General features: G+C 37.1%; 1 protein-coding gene across 3 annotated transcripts; it reads right to left on the reverse strand.

Annotated features, from left to right (window-relative positions):
- Window positions 1–129: 129 nt before the first annotated feature.
- Window positions 130–19,857, reverse strand: LOC106159772 (sodium-driven chloride bicarbonate exchanger). 3 transcript variants are annotated; one of them, XM_087008621.1, is made up of 21 exons: window positions 19,696–19,857; window positions 15,708–15,801; window positions 10,352–10,391; window positions 9,167–9,329; window positions 8,790–8,950; window positions 8,395–8,568; window positions 7,624–7,865; window positions 7,002–7,253; window positions 6,517–6,663; window positions 5,972–6,123; window positions 5,601–5,775; window positions 5,285–5,418; window positions 4,529–5,099; window positions 4,045–4,158; window positions 3,570–3,728; window positions 3,077–3,255; window positions 2,522–2,594; window positions 2,314–2,382; window positions 1,807–1,983; window positions 1,334–1,441; window positions 130–794 (listed from the first exon to the last, which is right to left on the reverse strand). In XM_087008621.1, the coding sequence occupies exons 2-21, from the start codon at window positions 15,795–15,797 to the stop codon at window positions 645–647; spliced, it is 3,330 nt and encodes a 1,109-aa protein (XP_086864747.1). In that variant the 5' UTR covers window positions 15,798–15,801; window positions 19,696–19,857; the 3' UTR covers window positions 130–644. The 3 variants fall into 3 exon arrangements, with proteins under 3 accessions (XP_086864747.1, XP_086864749.1, XP_086864748.1); XM_087008623.1 differs by lacking the exon at window positions 19,696–19,857 and adding an exon at window positions 19,060–19,186; XM_087008622.1 differs by lacking the exon at window positions 19,696–19,857 and adding an exon at window positions 17,862–18,089.
- Between the last annotated feature and the right edge of the window lie 396 nt (window positions 19,858–20,253).

A 20,253-nucleotide genomic window follows, 5' to 3' on the forward strand; every position in this document is an offset into this window, starting at 1 on the left:
TTCTGCACATCTTGATATTCAAAGTTTCAGTTCTGTTACCAAAACCGTTAATGAAATAAACTCGCGCAAAACCAGACAAAATTAGCACTGTATATAACATATGGTAAAAAGTGTAACTTATAAAATGTGTCAACTACATAACAAAGAGTTTTATTGAATTAAATGAATATGACCTATATGTATATATCACCAAATAATATGATTATCCATTATATAAATTCATATGATTATGATTTTTATCATCTGGGTGAACAAGAGTGAAAAACATTAATTAGTATTGAACTTGTGAAAGTAAATGCTTTTTAATTAGAATTCAATGGAGTATATGCAAAATCGTTATAACATTTTTTTCCGATTTTGATTATAATTCGACATTATGCAAATTTTTCTCTTTTTGACATGTAAACCCTCAGATTATATTTAAAGTAGGTAAAATCCACTTTACGGTTACATTTGCTGTTTCCCTTTCACTGCAAAAAGGAAACTATTTTGCATGGGTCGAAATTCCATCGACTTAAAAGCATGCCAAGGGTTGTTATTAAGCGGCATGTGAACTGAATTGTGACAACAAAACTTTTTTTAGTAAAAACTTGTCTTTTCACATTATAAATTTAAATTGTGCCCAGGCAGTGCAATAAGACCACTCATAAGCGGCTGCTCTCAATGCCTACGACCACCTCATTCATTTTCTTTTCGTCTTCAGTATCAGTAACGGCTTCGCCATTTGACACCGTTGTTCCATTTTGCTTTGCCTCTTCTGTCTGTTTCATTTCCATCTCCTTAGCTTCCTCGGCCTGTAAAAAGATGCACAATTTGGTGACAATATTCGAAACATCAAATCTGCATCAAGTTCCTATTTATTTTTATCATTATAATCATTACGCTTATTCTTATTACTACTCTAATTATAAATATCTATTTCTGTATATCATTTCCTACTACTGATGTAAGTGGTTAATTGTTAAAGGGATAACAACTCTTCTTATGAGATCTATATTTCACAATAAATACACTGTAAACAACACATATATGTAGAAATATAACATATTCTATTTACCAAAAAACAGCAGTTACAGTAATTAATATGAAATATGTGCATGGCATCTGACCACTACTCTCTTAAGAGATTATTACAAAAATAAAAAACTTTTTAGAAAAAAAAAAAAAACAGAGACTAACTTTGGATGCAGAAATGGATTCATTATTCATTGGTTAATATAGGAAAATTGCTGTTTACCCCAGAAAAATTCTTTTTTTTTTTGTGCCAAAATGAACAGTTGTTATCCCTTTAACGCTCGTCCACATTAGTTTCCTGCAGTACAGTTTTAAATACCTTCTTGGCCTTCGACTTGGACTCTGGCAGTAAGTTGTCCAGCCAGAACAGTTCTCTCATGTTGAAGATATGCTCCATCAGTTTCCTGGCAACGCACATGAGCAGGACCTAGACAAGGATGACATGAATGTTTTAATAGAATGGAAAACATTCATAGATGCAAGGAACGGGAGATTGGTCGTTGTGGTACAAACAATAACAGCACCCAAATCATAACTCAAAACTGTTTTGTATAAACCCTTACACTGTCACCTACTTACATGTATGTTCTAGTTTTTTTCCCGAATATAAAACAGAAATATTCACCAACTACAAGAGAACCATTTCTGAAACTGTGGAAAATACTGAAGGTATCGTTATAAAACACAGAGTAAGTTTAACTTCCATGTTTCGTCTGTATTCCTCTTATTCACTGAGCTACATTTCACCTTCAACAAAATATGAACCTTTAGCGACCACCCAGTTATACTCACCATAAGTGGAAACGCCATAGAGATAATGTTAATTGACTTCACCACCCAAAGTAGTGCAAAGCACACAATTTGAATGATGGTGAAAAGGTGAACTCGACGCGTCTTGACGTGGCGCAAAAACATATAGTCCGGTTGGTATTTCTGGGGCATGAACATGATGAGGACTCTTTGCACAACCTGAAGTTAGTAGAATAATGGATTATCATCAAGTGAAATAAATGAGGTTCTTTAATATAAATTTTAAATCTTACTGCAAGTTTCATGAAAGAATTGTAGTCAAATTACTATAAAATTTATAGCTGTTTACACGCAGCCATTCTCGACTTTCGATAAAACCAGTAAAACCAGAACTGAGGGTTTAATATTTTGCACTTAGAGGTAGCTAGGTAGAACGTTTTGTACCGGTAAAATTGACAAATATTTGAATTGGAAAACTGAAAGGTGACAGGTTCCTTGTCCATATGCATTCTTCGACATGGCCCGTAACTTAACGCCTTTACAACTTACCTCTTTATCGTACAGTGACGACACACCCATGTACAGAAACACGCCATAGAGAATGGGCATCGGTATATACTGAAGGAAAAAGCAAGACAATTACAAATAAATAATACATAATACTGCATCGGACGAAATATATGTTTCAGAGCATTGAGTACTCAAGCCTTTTTGAAGTGTCTAACGCCTGTGATACATGTATATTAATGGTACTTACGTTCAGAAACGACGACATGAGGACAGAACAACCAAGAACCGTGTAGACCAGTAACCCGGTGACTCGCTGCTCCCTGGGTACAAAAATCGCAATATTTATCACTCAACAGACAAGATAATACACCTACACGTGCTTTTAGAAAGGAACTTGCTTAACATGCGTATTTAGATCCTGGATTATACGGATTAAGATTTGTTCAATATTTTAAATACGCGATGGGGTTCAAAGCGAGATCTGTAGAGAGGAAGATCCAAGGGTTATCAGTGATTACTTCCATTTTACTGAAGACTTCTTTTAAATTTCCGAGCCAAAATTATTTAAAGCTTTCTGTAGAAGGAGCAGAGTCTTCATTACTTTTACATAGAACATCATGTCATTCTATAGGTGCTATGCAGAGGCACAACACAAATGATGCATAAAATTAAACAGTAAGGGCAGTTAAAATAAGGTCACTAGACAGTCAGAGTTATCAATATATTCAATATAACGCATTCCACTGATATCAGTAGAGCCTTTTGCAGCCATATCAAACTAAAAACAAGATAGAACGGTCACCTCACTCCCAGGAACGTCGGTTTCTCTCCCGGCGCCTTGCACTCGCTGGTCATCTTGAGACTGTTGACGTGGGACATTGACCGCACTGTCGCCGCCACCATCCAGGGGAGGCCTAGGGCCGAGCACACAGCAATCTGTATAGCTACTATGAATATGTCCAGGTGGTAGCCACCGCCTTTCTGTAAGTAATAAAATTGTAATAAAAGTACACAGTATACTTCTTTCACAGTGATACGGCACCAAAATTTAAATATGATTGCTCAAAGGTGGAAGTAACTGAAAGTCAAATCTAATTATTCTCAAAAATCGCCATTTTTAAATTTTTTGAATAATTCTAAAATGGCTAAAATTTAGACTTTTAGATTGTGGCTGAAAGAACAAAACATACGTGGCTCTGCAACCACTTGTCCTTCTAAGACATCTTTTAAAATGATTAGTTATCAACATGAAATTCTGTTAAATGTATCCATACATATGTTTCAAGAAAACTTACCTTTAACTTGTTTTCTTTCCTGTTCACGATAACGGAGGTGATCTGCTGGGCCAGGAAGACCAGAATGGACACCAGAAGAGCCGGCAAGATGGCGGCCACGATTGTCCACCATGCGTTTTTGCCCATGGGATCTATAATCCAACTGCGGTCGTAAGACGGCTGGAAAAAAAGACGTCGTCAGTTCGGTGCACTGAATAATTCTCCTCTTTAAAATGGCAATTCTTTGGACAAATTTTGGTATAAAACTTGAAAGAGCAATTTTCATATAAAATCTTTAAAAAAAATTAACTTCGACAGACAGTTTACAGTCAATGACCTCACAACAAACAAGAATAATAATATTACTGAGTGGAAACACAACTGGATATTACTGAGTGGAAATACAATTAGATATTACAGAGTGGAAACACAACTGGATATTACTGAGTGGAAACACAATTGGATATTACAGAGTGGAAACATAACTGGATATTACCTTGACCTCCGTTGGTACTTTGAGCTTTGGTGTCTCTATGTCCACCAGTCGGTCTAGTGTCACCATGGCTGCTATTGCCAAGGGGACAGCAAAATCACCCAGCAGAGAGCGGACCTGAAGTCAACAATCACTGTTTAAAGCAGAACAACTTACAGAACTCAGAGTCCTTCAATATACAATCAGCAAACTGATATTTTGACAAAAATCTCTTAGATTTTATCCTTACATCTATTTTAATTTTATTTACACTAAACATTCATACAAACTATCAAAATATAGCCTTCGTTGTTAGGATACCTACCTTAAACAGTCTTAAACATATAGATGTAATGCGGGCAGTACTTTATCAGTTGCTGCATTAATCTACCAACCAGTGGGCAGTTTTAAATAGGTAAGACATACATGTACACATGAAGTTGTACATGTGCATTGTGATGATTTTATTCAAGAAGAAATAAAACTTAGTAAACTTAGCACACTTTACCTTTGAGTGAAGGTAACCACTACGTTGGAAGGACTTCAAAGCCATTATAATTCCAAAAGTTCCTATGAAAAGCCAGGTGGAAAACAAGAAAACGTCCGCTTTGTACTTAGTATGGTCATAACATTCTGCCCCTTCCAACTGACCTCCCAAAGCATCACATCCACTAACTACAACATCGTGAAAATGTGTTAGCTCTTGATAGAGGCTGTAGTTGGCATTCTTTAGAACATCGCTTGGATCAAACTTGATGACACCATTTACGTCAGCTGTGACGTTATCTATGCTCGAAATGATGACGTCACTTGTGTTGAGTCTTCTCACGCAGTCGCACAAATGAGCATCCGGTGGTGCGGTATGAGACTTGAATGGTGCCTCATTCAGGATGTTGAATGTCTTCTCAAAAGCGTCAAATACGAAAATGATGGCGATCAACATTGCAAAACTCTCCATCGTAAACTTTGTTATGTATCTCACCATGGCGCTAAAATCAAATGCCACCACTACCAGTAAGATTACACAGGTCCACATGCCTACCCAAAACCGGAAGGGATAGTAATCAATGCCGTTCTCCCTGAAAAAATTTGAAAGTTTATTTTGAAAGTTTATGTCTTTGTTACATGTAATCAAATCGACTGTTATTCCTTAATACATGTACGACAACTCTTAATTGTTTGTCTTTGTTTCCTTTAAAACTATCACGTAACGAAATTCACGATTACCAAGTAGGCCTACAGAGCTTAAAACGTATTCACTTACACGCAGAAGGAATAAAACAACCCCTCAAACAACAAAAACGGGCCAGTACTACCCAAAATGGAGAGTGGCTGCCCCGAAAATAGCACGTAGACAATACCACAGGAACCAGCCGCCAATAGGTTCTCCACATTGCCCTGAGGTAAAGACAATTAATGAATGTCCATTTATTAAGAGATTTTGTATTACCGAAAATGCAATGCCTTTTTATGCAGAATAACTTTTAAATAATGATTTATTGAAAAGAATCTGTAGTTTTCAAAGCACTACACAATATGCCGACTAGGAGAGAGAGATAGAGAGAGAGAGAGAGAAATACCATTCGTTGTTCTGTCGCTATCCCCAGCAATCCACCAAAGGTCATGTTGGCAGCTAACATGGCAAAGTACAAAAAGATGAACGTCCCCAAACACTGCACGTGCAGCGCATCTTTAAAGTCACTTGCATAAAAACTCCACTTTCTTTTAACGTCTTTAACCAATCCGCCAAATAATCTACATAAAGAAAATGGATATTCGTCACTGAAAGGGTCTATTTTTTGACAGAGAATAGCACCTGTAGGGGCACAATATGAGCAAGATAAAAAAATGAATAAACTTCAAGGCACTTTTATTAAATGTTGTCAAGTGGGCTCGTTTTTTTTCGTATTTTTCACATTGCTGTGTGTTTCTATATTATGAATTCACATACTTCCCAGTCCTGGACAACATGATTTCCTCGGACACACCGGTTTCCCGCGCATGCTCATCCTCGTCCTCCGAGTCAGAATGCTGGTCGTCCGGCAGAATGTGCTTCTGGTGATCGAGGTTACATATGGTCTTTGCAGCCTTCCGCCTTTGAGTCTAAAATTATGTCGTAACAAATATCAAATCATACAAAAACATTCTTTGTCAAATGAGAGGCAACCACCATCAAATCACCACGCTAAAAGGACATCCTTAATGCTTTGGTAGCTAATTTGAAAGCATTTGTCCAAAATAACTAAAGCAACAGAATTTGAGAATATGGAATAGGGGTGCCCGCCTATAACAAGATCATCACCACTTGTACTTTTTTACTTGTTTGCGCACTACATTTTAGAATTCTTTTTATTTTAACATCCTTATTTGTTAATCAAGGATTCGTATTGAAACAAAGGTTTTAATCAAAGCCAACTTCAGAATATTTCCTCCCGACGTATTTTACAGTCTGAATATTCATTCATCAACATATTCTCCTTTCCTCGCGAGCTGTACCTGTGCTGGAACATTTTGAGGCGGGTCGATTCTAATGGAAGGATCCCATTCACTGGGTGGCAGCAGTGTCGAATTTATCAAAAACTCGTCTATGGCGAGCATGATGTCATGTTTAGAGCGTGCTTTGTAAGCGACTTCTTTGAACACCTAAAATACAAATATAAGCCTTTAAGTGCATTTTCCATTTTTCCCCTTCGTTTCAAAGTTCTGTCCAATTTTATTGTAGCATCATACAAATAATCAGTTAATGTCAAATAATAGGTTAAAAAACAGAGAAATATTGCTACTTTGAAATTAATCCCTTTTCACATAATGCACAGTTATGTCTATTTACTATGATGTGGAAAAAATACAAGCACTCCGCTCTGGGAATAACTGACAACACAGTAATGAAAATAACGAGTACGGAGAATATGAATTTTTTAGTCCCTCTATCCAGTAATGTCACCAAACAATCAAGAATAAGTGAACATTAAAAAAAATACCTCATCGCTCATCAGAGTCCCCATGACGCGTCCCATTTCCTCGTAGTTTATGACGTTCTGTCCGCCTTTGGGGGCCAGGAGAAACAAAATGAACCTGCTTGGAAGGTGAACCTCCGTCATGTCTCCCAGTACTACACCCGAAGAAAGCCGAGCAAGGACGAACATGGGATGAGAGAGAAAATCTGCCTCGCCCACGCAGATGTTGCACGCTTCAGCGCCTGGTGGAATCTTTCGCAAAAAGTTGCGATTTGGCTACAAATAAAACTTCAGAAAATAAGCGAAAGCGTCCTAGCATTAATCTATTGGTTAAACTTTTTTGAGATTCACTACTTCAAGCGGTTAAGGCAGAAGCCTTTACAGCCTGCTATATACCGGTCGTTCAGTATTAGCAAAAAGTTTCAAACTGGAAAGAATCATTTAATAATGCTTATCCCATGATGTGGTAATACACTGTGAAGTATCTTAACATACGCTTTAAAGTTTTATACCAATAGCAACATACAGGTTGCACTAAAGGCATGGCCTTTCAAATAAAATTTATTATTCACACATGTACAATAATAGCTTTAACCATTACATATTGAATATCGAAACATGGTCATGATACGCCGATGATCTCTACCTTGTATTCCGTTTTAAGCACTGGCCCCAAAACATCTTTTCCCTCCATCTCCAGGCGTTCAGCACTGTCTTGCCTAGGCGGAACATCGGGGGAATCGGGAAACTCGGGCTCATAATCCCACTCGGAATCCCCCATTCGGTCTACTCCGTCAGTCTCGTGACCCGTGTCTTCGTCATCTGACGTCATGCGGAAACTCTTGAAGCTACTGGAGATGGACGAGGCCCGCTGTCGTACAGATGGAGCTGTAATCGGACAATATCATTCAATCAAATACGAAATTCGAATGGAAGCATTGAGAAATGTGCTAATTCTAGCTTTGCGTTACGAATAGGCCCTATACACCTATCCGCATAAAGAAGCGCAAAAATTATTTTAAAAGTCAACCATCCACATACAAAATCATATACCCGATACGTGTAATCATACCTGAAAATTACTACTTTCGCGTTTTGAAGTGATGACTTTTCTTTTGCCTTTCTTATATTGTCACCGTGCTTATTATCATAATGAGGAATCTATCTTATAAGCTGATTATCAGTACATATTGACATTGTATAAAATCTATATACGAGAGAAACGAAGAGAGCATGATGCAACAACTAAGGTGAATTTTTTTATCTTGCATCACAAACTGGCGATAATGTTAGTCTTCATCGTGATATTTTCTTTCAGTCCTTATATGCACTTTCATATTAAGTTTTTTTCAAAGAGTGTCTTATAATTTTTACGATATGACAATACGGCGGTAGTGGTGATGATGAATTCACTTACACGGCGGCACGCGCATAGAACTCGTGTACTGTTGTGCGGTGACATCAACGGTGGGAGCCCTGATCTTGGACCTTTTCTCGTGTGGATGATGGTGTTTCCGAAGAAAGACCTCTATCACTTTTTCAAGATCCAGGCCGTGGTATTGTGACTTCATCAGGCGATACACGAGCATGTCTAGAAAATAAATGCTGTTTGAAAATCGAGAGAGAGAGAGAGAGGGGAGATAGAAGAAAGAAAATGGAAAGGTACAAATTAAATCTGATTATCAGAAAGCGCGAAAACTTATCGATAGAATAAAAACAGCGATATTGAGAGGAAATCCATCACATACGGTTTGTCAAGCACCTGACAACTTTCAAATAGAACTATTATTATTATTATTATTATTTACTTACCAGACACCTCCAGTAGGTCTGAACCATCCAGATCAAGAATGACCACGCCGTCATGTATGATTTCCTTCAGCTCTTTAAGGTACTTGTAAGACAACGTGGCCACGCGAGGCTTAGACCAACGCTTACCACCGGGCTCCAACACTTCCTCGAACTTAACCCATCTACGAACAAATAATATAATTCATAACGTACTTGGTTAGAGAGAATATTTCTTTCACAGAAGAACTCCCAATTCTATAGGTTTCAAAATCATTTTCAGCCTTAATCAAATGGTCTTTGTTTAAACACTTTAAAAAAGATAAAAACCAATAAGCCCGCTGTTGGGGGAAAGGGGTATAAAGAGTATCTTAAATATTACACTTAATGTATTTTTTCACCTGGCAGTTTCCATCCATTCCTCCATTTCCACTCCTTTCATCTTCTTCAACACAGACAGTTCGCAAAACAGGTCCTTCGGCTCCAACTGAATATGACCGGAGTCGATGTTGATGGAAAAATCCACCTTCTTGCGCTTATGAAATGGATTATGAGGCAGCGCATCTGAAAACGATCAAATTTTCCATCAGGATTAAGTAGAAAAATACCATTATCAGGAAGAATTTCTCTGATACGAAAACGCATTTTGTAAAATGCTTTCTACTAATTTGAGGAATGTTGCACAGAAACAGGGATTTGGATATATAAATATATATTACTATATATTATTTTATTTTGGACGGCCAGAGTTATGCAGACTGCACGTTTTAGAACACCAGTAAATGTTAACCAATCTCGTTATTATAAAAATCGATCAGTCGGAATCCTCAAACACATCACCTAGACATATAATTTTTAAAAGACGGACACGGGCTAATCCTTTTAACATGTAAACGGTGAGTTAAACCATTACCATCACAAATATCTATAAATAGGTAAAACCAGGGAATATAATTCTTTGGTAAAACTAAATGGAAACAAAATTGATTCATAAGTCACAAATAGATGGCGACACTAGACTGGCGAATGCATGGAGATCTGAGCTCACAGACAGTTAATGGACCCATGAATTGCATTTAACAATGCCGAGCGTCCCCAGGTTTGTCAATTTAAACAGCATTTGTATGGCTCACATCCCAATTGAACTTTCCCCACAAAAACGTATGTTTAATGCTTAAAATGCGTATGATTTTGAAAGCTGTCGGCCGGTTTATGATCAATCACGCATGCTCCCTTCTAGATCAAGTGAATGAGATGAATACGTGACATATAGGTCTGGATGTGATCAGATTGTTTTGCTCTCTAAGTGATCAATATTAACTGATTTGGTTAACTTTGGCTGTTAAAAATCTGCAGTAAGTATATTCTATATGCAAATAAATTGTACTTAAGATCATAAACTTGGGTAAGCAGCATACAAATGACATTTTTAAACTGACGTGAACGGGATGACAGTGTAGGCCAAACTTAAGTCAGTTTTCCTTTTGGTTGATTTTGGGTTTGCACTTACAATACAACACAAATACTTCTTTTGTAAAACGATCATCCTGAAAAACTGTATGTGAAAACGTCTGTAGTTTACTTACGTTTCTTTGGCTGCTCCTTGTCTCCATGCTTTTGTGCTGACTATAAGATGAAAGAACAGAAAGTATTAGATAGTCATCGTAGGTCTAAACTTGTCGAAATAAATTTGAAACTATAATACAAATAACACGCTGATGGATGGAAATAGGCAACATGATAGTATGCTACATGTTTGATTTCAACTAAAATTTGCAGAGCCGAGAAAAGATGAAAATATACGATAGCCTTCTCTCTCTCTCTCTCTCTCCCTCTCTCTCTCTCTCTCTCTCTCTATGCTTACTACCTTAACCAGCATAAAATTTTATAAATAAATGTAAGTTACAAACGTTTGGTTTATTTTTATTCATTCTTGCAAACTGATGTGGATTTTTTATTTTATTTCGTGACTGTAACGGATCGTTATCGTTTCTGGTTTTCCCGATAACGTCAAAAAATCGATACGATGTCACGCACAGGGTCAAACTGAAGAAAATCATCGCCCTTACATTTGTATTATCGTGAAGATTTCGATGATACAAGACGTACTTAAAATACCTTTATTAAAATTCCACATGTTACGACTTCAAAGTAGATGAAACATCTTAGAGCTCTCGAACTATGCAACAAATTACGAATATTTTTCTCCAAAAGACATAAGTGGTGATTTATATAAAAAAAAAAAAAAAAAAATTAAAATTCAACAATGCTTACATAAACAAATTGAGGGAAACTTAGTGCGTACGTGACAATTATTTCAGAAATAAGAGTAATGAGTACTTATCTTGAATGCAAATGTCGTACATGGTAAATAAATTGTTTCGTCATATGACTAAACAAACAATTAATATGCAAGCGTGGGTATGTAACACACATTACCATTGAGTCGTTTCTATTTTCCACTGCTAACCTTCATTAAAATCTTGTCGTTAATGCTTGTTATGCGCTTAACGCTTTCAAATTATTCATGGCAACTTTTATTCATTTCACTTGGTGACAGAAAGAAACCACAGAACGGAAAACAACACATTTCAAGTGCTGTGAATAAAATCATTACCATACTGTTTTTATGGCAAAAGTCAACTTTCACAGACCCACTCATATCTTCGCTTATGGCGCATATTTCTTCTATAGTACACGTGCAACGCGTCAACCGTTAGCCGTACAAAAAGTATTAAAAACAAATCATCAAATCCCGGAAACAAACGATAAGGGTCTTAGTTCAAAATCCGTATCACACTGTGTTCCAACTAATATCTATATATATTCATTTTGCATTTAAAAAAACAACTATAGGGAAACTTCTTTCAAAACAACAAAAATGGTTTTGACATTCCATCTTTATAATTTCGTGTCAAATAAAAGAAAATAAATGAATAAAACCTCCCAATCCTTTCTTCCCTAATTGACATCCTTAAAACTGGACTATTTGGCCAAAAAGCAGTAAGCCACATGTATGACGCCTATTTGAACAACAACGAGTAACCCATTACTCGTATAAGTGCATTACGCTCGGTGTTCGATGGGGAGTGTCCTGGCGGTGCCATGCACCCTGATGTTCAGATTTTATAATCAACATAATCTATCTCCTTTGATAAGTATACCCAAGTGAAAGTTAGTATAATATTACTTAACGGGCGTCGCAAAGTCATTGTTAAATAGCTAAGACTAGCATACAGTTGAATAGTTACTCTTAAATGCACCCGATTATGTATTCATCTTTAGCGTTTATCGATCTGTTTCATAATTTCATTGAAGAGGTGGCGTGCGATCCGGGTTCAAAGTTTCTAATAGCATATACCCGTAGCATGCGAACTACCAGTAGCCGCATGTAAGGAACGTTGTCCCCAAAGGCAAAATTGATTTGTGGCTTTATTAACAACAACTGATTATTAATTTTATTTATCTGCTCGAAGGTATTTTACTTTGTATAGGTGAGCGAGCACCCCCCCCTTTACTGTCCCCCTCTCCCCCCACCCCCTTCCCCACCGAAGAAAGACCTTGGATCCTGTTGTTAGTGTTGTAGTGAAATGGCAGGGGTGGGGGAGCGAGTACAACGTTTATTTGATAGAAACTAGGACCCCATTCCCAGAGATTAGATCGATCCAACTTGATCGACCTAACTCCCTGGGGGTTCACGCTAAATAGCTGTCAGCCGAGCGGGCACGAAAGTTAATTACCCCCTTACAGCTTGTAGTAGGCGGGACGGACATTTAAGCCGGATTATCTGACAGTAATCTAGTGAGATTCCCCACGGGGATAGATCGATCTAAAATCTACGGGAATGCGCCCTAGGACCCACTAAATAAGTGGTTGTTAAGTGGGTCCTATATAGAAACAAAAATATTTTGCACATTTCAACTCGAAACACATTTAATTAAAATGTGATTCACAAAAACAGTAAAACCTCCTCATTGCTTTTAAGTGGGACACGGATGGCTAATCAGTAAATTAAAAGTAAACGCGTTTTTCTTTGGGCTTAAAAGAGAACAAATTTTCTATGGGAATTTGATGACAACATATCACTTTATGGCCCGTTTATTAAGGGGATGTCATACTGTAATACCTGATGCACATCATGTAGTCATGACACAAATTACACACAGCATTCTTTCAAATTGCTATGAACAAAAATAAAGCAATAAACCGGTTTATTTTACCACAGTTCCAACTCGAGTGAAAACGTTTGATACGACCAAGGTGTGAAACGTGTAGATGCAATAATGACATAATAGTGTGTCACCATGTGCGATATCCAACCATCACAAAAGGCCAATGACCCATACGCTAACCATTCTAAATTGACATAATAATACGTCCGCTTCCTAAAATATATATTGGACAACCTTGCCAAAATAGTGCATTGAGCACCGAGCCATAAGTACCATGTAAACTGTTCGTTGTTTCTGCCATCCCGTGTTTCACACTCAATATACTGGCACCTTCAGTTTAACTTTATTTCTCGTTTACATTTACTTTTTTACAGAGAAAGCTGTAATTAGGACAATAATACAAAATTATAGTTTCAAACCAGGAGGAAAATGAGACTCTTTTTGAGAGTTACTTAACTGTATATGCAACTCTTTTCAATTACGGATTTGATTTTAGAAAAGATTCCGCGCCTCATTTAAGATAAGCCATGCAACATGGCAGGTACACATGTACGTTGTAGTTTGATATAACCATGATGCAGAGACTCTCTTGAGCCAATTTAGTTAAAAGTGTACAATTCCGCCGCTTCAAAAATCTCCTTTTCATATATACTGGGTAAACATTAAATTTGACATTTTAGAAAAAAGTGACAATTGAAGCACACTGTATGCTCTAGAAGCATTGGAGTTGTAGTAGCTACTGACCGTATCTGAAGATTGTTAATATCGTATAAATCAAAGTGTCCAATTAAAATACTTTTAAAACATATTTTCGTAAAAACTCTTTATGTGTATATATTTAAAACCCCATATCTGCATACAGTGTCTCGATTGGCAAAATAGTAAAAGCTTACAATCGAAAGGTATTATCGCCAAAACAGAGCAATTATCCACTGCATAATTTCAATACCGTATAAAATGATCATTATTACGAGTGCGTGTCAAGTGTGTTCAGAACCACACGAGGGGTCCTGGTTACACGACCTCAAGTGAAGAAACTAACCAACACTAATTCTTGTATCGTTATGCACGGTGAAATGGTAATAATTTACACCTTGATACATGCATGCATGCGGTCTTCTTGTATATATTTGTCACCGCGTTTTATTTCTCCACAAGTACTTGTACGTGTGCAAATCGAAAAGCAGTGTCCCACACTGAGATGCCGCTTATGATTAAGTGACTATACCAAGCCCCACAGATGTTAACTGATGTCCAGCTCCTCTGCTATCAGGGGGCATCTAATATAGTAGGCCTATACAAAATTAAAGCATAGGCGATACAATAAATTTATAACAGACTACTAGCATAGCAGACACTGTTGTCAGAGTGTACCCCCCATCCAAATCTTGGCACACCTATCGTCGTTCGTGGGTCATGTAGGTGTACATTACACGATGTAAAATGTACGTTCGTAACACACTCGGTAACTTTATCCGCTATCATATATCTATTTCCTTTTTTCGTGAAAATAAGCATCAATTTGTAATATAATACATGTATAAAGATGGTGTCCATAGAAGGCGGTATACTGCATTAATGGTTGTGGCATCATTTGACTGGATAATACTTTCTTTATAGCTTAGATTAAACATTCCATTACTGTGATGTTGATCAACGATGCGAAGTTTTGCCGTGTTTCGAGCGTCCCGTAAACAGACCGTTGTGCCCAGACTTTTCACTTAATCTTAAAAATGGATTTTTATTTTTAAAAAAGAAAGGTACATATTAAAATCATAACGTGCTGCTTTTTTGTTCTTCACGCTTTGAAAAAAAAAAACGCACAAGAAATACGACTTTATTGAAGAGAGAAAAAATGGTAGCAGAAAGAAGTATTCCTCAACATTTATCTTTGGCATTATCGATAACGTGTTTACAATTGACCATTTATCACCATACCTTATAACTAGGGTTTAAGATCAAGATCTGAAAGCTGTAAGGGGGTAATTAACTATGGTGCGCGCTCGGCTGACTACAATTTAGCGTGAACCCCCAGGGAGTTACGTCGATCTAAACCTGAATCTCTGGATCGATCTAAATCTCTGGGAATACACCATTAGTTAACAAAAAGCTAAACATTTGTCCCATAAACAACTACTTTCTTTCACTATACAGTCTGAGCACGTAAAACTGGTGAAAAAACCACGGATAACTTATAATAAAACACAGACCCCATTCCCATAAACAACATCAGTCTACGTAGATCGGTCCAATTCTGCGGGGACTCTCACTGAGTGCTATTAGCTTAACTGAATGACACGCCTTCTCTTGTTACCAACGTACTCGTATAATTACCAGTTTTTTTTTTTTTTTTGTATTCTACTCAATGCCAGGGGGAAGTGTGGTAATATCTACATCTTACTGCATTCAGCGAGAGTCCGCGCAGAGCTGGATCGATGTACGTAGACCTATGGTGTCTATGGAAACGGGGTCGAAGTGAAACATGAGTAGAGAAGAATTCATTCAATTTACCATCCAACCTATATCTGTTGGCTTCACAGGTTTATACAGACACAGCATGCGGACGACGTAACTTTTGGCTTACGGTACGATAGATCTCAATCAAAATAACATCTAGGACAAAATGACGCCATAGGTCTGCCGGAGGTCTCTCATCTTCTTTGTCATCTTACGGGATTAGAATCCACATTGATATGGTGACTCGACACTACCGAATGAATTAAATCAAATCAAACTAAATTACATTAAATTCATATGTCGCTGCCCGTACCTTTTTGTTATCAGCGTCAAACCCAGGGTTGTCGTAGCCGTCTTTATTGCCCTCTTCTGTCACCAGTTTCGATGTTTTTTGAGGTGCCATGGTGCTTCAAAAGCAAAAGAGAAATGAAAATTAACATATAAAAATTACTCTACACAAAAAATGTATTTCATACATCATTTCTCCCGTGTTATATATATAATGACCAACGTCATTTTTTGCAATAGTTGTCCGAATTGTTAATATATGACACGCACATTTGTAACGGTGGAATAGGCTCATAATTCCCAATTTATATCTGATTTGTAGAGGTGTGAGAGTGAATTACTTTTTATAAGTTAGGTTTTTGTTGTTATCTTAAATCGAACGTAATTGATTGGGGTCTTATTACTGTAGCTGGACTAATCAGTCAAGTCTAATAGACAGGGCGTGAGCAATCTCTAGTTTGTTCTAGGGTCATTTGAAATTACAATTACACTGTATCTAAGATCTAATATACCATTATTAGATCTTAGACTGTATTAAACAGTAAATTCAACAAAGACTTGCTCGATTTACATGTATGGAAAAAGATAGTGGTTCGCCACAATGTTAAACATAAACGCAGTTACAAAGCGAACTGTGTGATTTCATCCCTATGAACGTAACAATTTGTCAACCTTGATAGAGTTTCGTCATCTCGGGGATTTTTTTTGGAAACGATAGATATCATTTTCTTTCATTGTATTGTGAAGTTCTTTTTTATTCGCTTCACCTAACAGCCTACCCGTTCTTCTTATATTCAAAGGGGCATTCCATCACATAGGCTGTACTGGGGAAAACATCCGTCAATACCATCTTCATATACTACTATTACTACTACTACTACTACTACTATTACCGTATAAAATAGCTAATATGGTAAGTTTTTGTTCCACTAATATGCGTTGTTTCCTCTTAAGAAATATGAATTGAAATCATCATGTGTGTGTGTGTGTGTGTGTGTGTGTGTGTGTGTGTACTTCGAAGAGAGCAAACAAACAGCGAGTTCTTCTCAGCCTGTCAAAGGAAGCCTGGAATTTCACCAAGTTAGAAACCCAATGAATTTCTTTTACATATTTGTGCATCTTACTAGTTTGTTACACCACTGGGATACGAAATGTTGAAGAAGCTTACATGTTTTGTGACCCTTACAGCCTATTTTGTCCCGTGCGTTACATGAGCGTCACGGTTAACGATTCGACTTGTCAAGTTGTGCGTTATGTTTACGGCATAAAGGGGCGAGTCAGCGGGATTGGCCAACATTTTTATATTAAGGAACTCTCACACATAGCGTACAGCGCTAACAGAAACATTTGAGAAAAATTGCCCACACGCAGACAAACGTTAGACTTACGTCGTATACGTCTCAGGTATAGAGAAAGTTGTGGTATATGTTCCCATACCCAGAGGGAAATAAAATATTTTGAGCATGTTCAAAAACATTATGTTTCATACGCTGCTTGTATTTTTATTTAAAAACGCTGGAAACAGGGTGATTCCATACGCTTAAAGCTGTGATAGATGTCACATAAACGATACACATACGATATACAGAAATGCCATTTCATTTTATGTACGTACTTGTTCAAATCAAAATAACTAAAAACGAATAATTATAATAATGAAGGCACTTGCTTTTGTTGTCAGTGTGCTGGAACCAAAAAGGATAGTGACCCCACATATTTTGCGGGCTAGCAGTTCAAATGTTTAAGAATAATTCAGCGAAAAAAAACGTGAATGAAAGATCATCGGTGTGAACGAGGACCTAGTCCACAGCTGGAATTAGACGTCGATCAAAATAAATAATATAATATATAAATAAATAGTTTCACTGAAGACCGTATGCTACAGGGTAATTCTAGCCACTTTAAGCGAAACTTACTTTTCTTTATCTTGAACAGAAGGATCTCTAAATGCCATCAATATACGATTTTGTCTACTTTGCCCCCGAGAAGGGTGGTTTCACCTATTGTTTAAAAAGACTAAAAAAACCCTCAACAGCTTAGTTTCCTACAAATTACACAATACACATTTTGTAAGCAGCTTTAGCTTTTAAAACATCAAATAAAATACTACACATGCGCCCACTAATGGCGAGGTGCCAATAATAATGCTAAATATTGCCGATAATGCGTTGACACTTGCCCAAAATTGCTTGTGCCGCAAGGAACACCAACCAATTGACGAGAATCCTTTCGGATCCGAGGAAGAGGAACTCGTGGTGAAGATTTAACTTTAACTCAATCTCAGATGCGTCGTCCAATCGCTACTGATGACAAGGATGATCCAGCAGTGAATGTTTACACTACTTTTCCGACACTGGCTTCCATACCTGTATCAGTAGTACATTCATTTCAGTCTTCAATCAATCACAATGACAGAATAAAACGGAGGGCCGCTCCGCTATAAAAAAAGGACTTATATAGGGACGTATAGATAGAATTCACCTAACAATGCGACCTGGCACAGGGCCAAAATCTGCCGTGCCTGGACGGACCTGCTGACTCATACCATGGAGAAAAGTTTTCCATTAACAAAATGCATCAGTCCAGTTTCTGAACAAAACTGTCCTAATTTTTACGTGAGGAAGAAGATAAGAGCGTGTGATTTAGAACTGCCTGCCATAACACGTGGACATTCTTCTTGGCCAATGCTTCCAAGGCCAATTTTTCTTTTCGACTGTGACCAGTGACAATTTTCCCTCATACAATAGGTGCCCACATTTACTGCAGTTCCTTATTTGTATGGAGCCAAGGAATCTCACGCTCCACGTCTTATATTAAAGGATGAGAGTTTTGGTCCTTCAGAATAAGTAATAAAGACAAGGATGGACAGATTATATATATAAAATATATAAAGATTATATAGCTCTCAACCCTTTTCCTCTGCTGAATATTGTTATAGCTATATGCGATTATTGGATAATAAATGTTTCCTGTTGACAATTTACACATTTTTATTATTCAGGTCTTGGAAACAGACTGCCAAATGAAATAGCGTATTATAGATAAACAGAAAAAAGTTGATGCCTCTAATCTATAAAATACCACAATTTTTATTTTGAAAAGGAAAATGAAATTATCAAAAATAAATAAATAAATAAGTAAACAAATAAAATTAAATGTATGATTATCACTCTAAGCGACCATTTTACCGACAGCTCAGTTTAGGTATTAGGGTTTGTCTTAGTTTAATATTCTCTTTGTGAACAGCAAAAATTTATCTAAATTATGTCACACTTCAAAAAAGTATTGCCTCAATTTTCATCAATATAAGCAAAAAAAAAAAAAAAGAAGTGATACAATAAATCCATTTCTAATATCCGTCTCGCAACTGCACCTACTTTTTTATTGCGCCCGTGCGTTCTTATTACGCAATGACCCGTGGTCACTCACTGGTCACTCAGCGATCACTCAGTGGTCAGTTTAGACAACCACTAGTCAGTAGAAAGCAGTTCTCCTCGCTTGCACACCTGGATGGCGAATAAAGTCACGACACATTCACGTTCTTTTTATACTGATCCAGGGCTGGGCAATTGACTTAAGTATGAAACGCGAATTTTACAAACCGCGGTCCTATTAATAGTAGTTAATAAAGCCAAAATTTCTTGTGGAATTGTTTTGTTTGTAATAATGCGAGAATAATTGCAGATAGGTATCTTCCATAGACTGAGATTATCATCTAATCCCTCCGGGTGTCTTCATACGTAATTTTCATTTGCAAATATGGTGACTGTAAGATCATCAATCCGAGCATTAGACCGTTTTCCAAAAGCTTAAATTGGTTAATGTGTCTACACTAGTCTAGAATCCCTTAGCCCGCACAAATTAAACCAATAATACCACCAAATAACATGTTGACATAGTATCACCCGTCAATTATCTCATTTTTCTTAAGTATGATAAAACAAACAAACAAATAAAAAACAAAAGTAAGATAAAATACTATATTGCTTGTGTCCGTTTTTCATTTCTCTTACTTTTTGTTTTCTCCCTTGCGTTCTATCCAGGCGGTGACCCGTGGCACGTGGTCACTTTGGACGACCAGAAGCCAGTTAGGACAGGTTTCCTCGCGTGCGCGTCTGACTGCTGAGAGAAGTCACGAGACAAATAAGTTCATTTTATAGGATAGTCATACTGGTCCCCAACTAGTGAAGCATTTTACAAAGATTTTATAATCTGTGTCGTAAACAAGTCATGATAATGGTGAAATTCCTTAGCAGAATAGCGGTGATAAAATGAAAGAAGAATGGCAGATGAGTCAACTGTACGGGCTGAGATCAGCATCTGTGTCAAATGGATGGAAGCTTGTTTAATACTAGGCCTATTGCCTGAATGCCTCGACCACTCCCACCTTTTCGTTTTGTTCGAAAACAGTTTTACGCTATATAGTGATGAAAATTTAAAGAAATTCCCATGGCGCTCAACCTCTTTACGTTTCTCGCAGCTATACCTTAAAGAATTACGGTATTAATATATTACTATACTGAACTCAATATTATTGCAATAGATTTTTCCCGATTGGTGTGTAGATAAGT

This window comes from Lingula anatina, chromosome 3 (genome assembly GCF_051362555.1).
Source record: "Lingula anatina isolate TDL-2025a chromosome 3, LinAna3.0, whole genome shotgun sequence".
NCBI lineage: Eukaryota > Metazoa > Brachiopoda > Lingulata > Lingulida > Lingulidae > Lingula > Lingula anatina.